At 44.0% G+C, this 557-nt stretch overlaps 1 protein-coding gene across 1 annotated transcript in view; it reads right to left on the bottom strand.

Annotated features, from left to right (window-relative positions):
* LOC119593706 (developmentally-regulated GTP-binding protein 2-like) overlaps positions 1-557 on the bottom strand; it is a gene marked incomplete in the record, with an annotated part of 9698 nt that overhangs the window by 5679 nt on the left and 3462 nt on the right. The window contains 1 exon segment of the mRNA XM_037942670.1: positions 379-539. Within this exon segment, the coding sequence (XP_037798598.1) occupies positions 379-539 (161 nt within the window).

Here is a 557-nt window from a genome sequence, read left to right as displayed (position 1 = left end):
ATGAATGTGACATGCTCATTGGCTAAAAATGCCTGCTTAACTTTTTTACATGACTGTGATTGGCTGGAGTTGGGCCTCATCTATTCTGAGATTCTGCTCCCAGCCATCAGGCGGTAGGGCCTAAGATGATTGCAGTGAGGGAGAATTTCTATAGTATTCTCACCCTTATACCTGAGCCCTAAGTCCAAACATTTGGAGCAAGATGAATAGACAAAGGCCAGTTCTACATGCTGGTAACTGTAACTCCCTACCCCCCTTTTGGTCAAGTCTCAGCACCTCAATTCTCTAAAAGTATACAATTACATATAAACTATAAACATTTCTCCAAGGTTTGATCCATAGTATAACTTTACATGAAACAATGTAATGACTGCTCACCTTGCCCACTGAAGGGAAACCAATAAGCGCTACACGTGCATCACCACTTTTCATAACATCGAAGCCTTCTCCCTTTTCTCCCTTCTTCCCCTGAGGCTCTAGAAGCTGTGTCCTGTACTTGGCTAACTTGGCCTTTAGGACACCCAGATGGTACTCCGTGGCTGTGAGCAAAGACAGGA

This window comes from Penaeus monodon, chromosome 32 (genome assembly GCF_015228065.2).
Source record: "Penaeus monodon isolate SGIC_2016 chromosome 32, NSTDA_Pmon_1, whole genome shotgun sequence".
Classification (NCBI taxonomy): domain Eukaryota; kingdom Metazoa; phylum Arthropoda; class Malacostraca; order Decapoda; family Penaeidae; genus Penaeus; species Penaeus monodon.
This window is presented reverse-complemented; position numbering and strand designations above follow the sequence as displayed.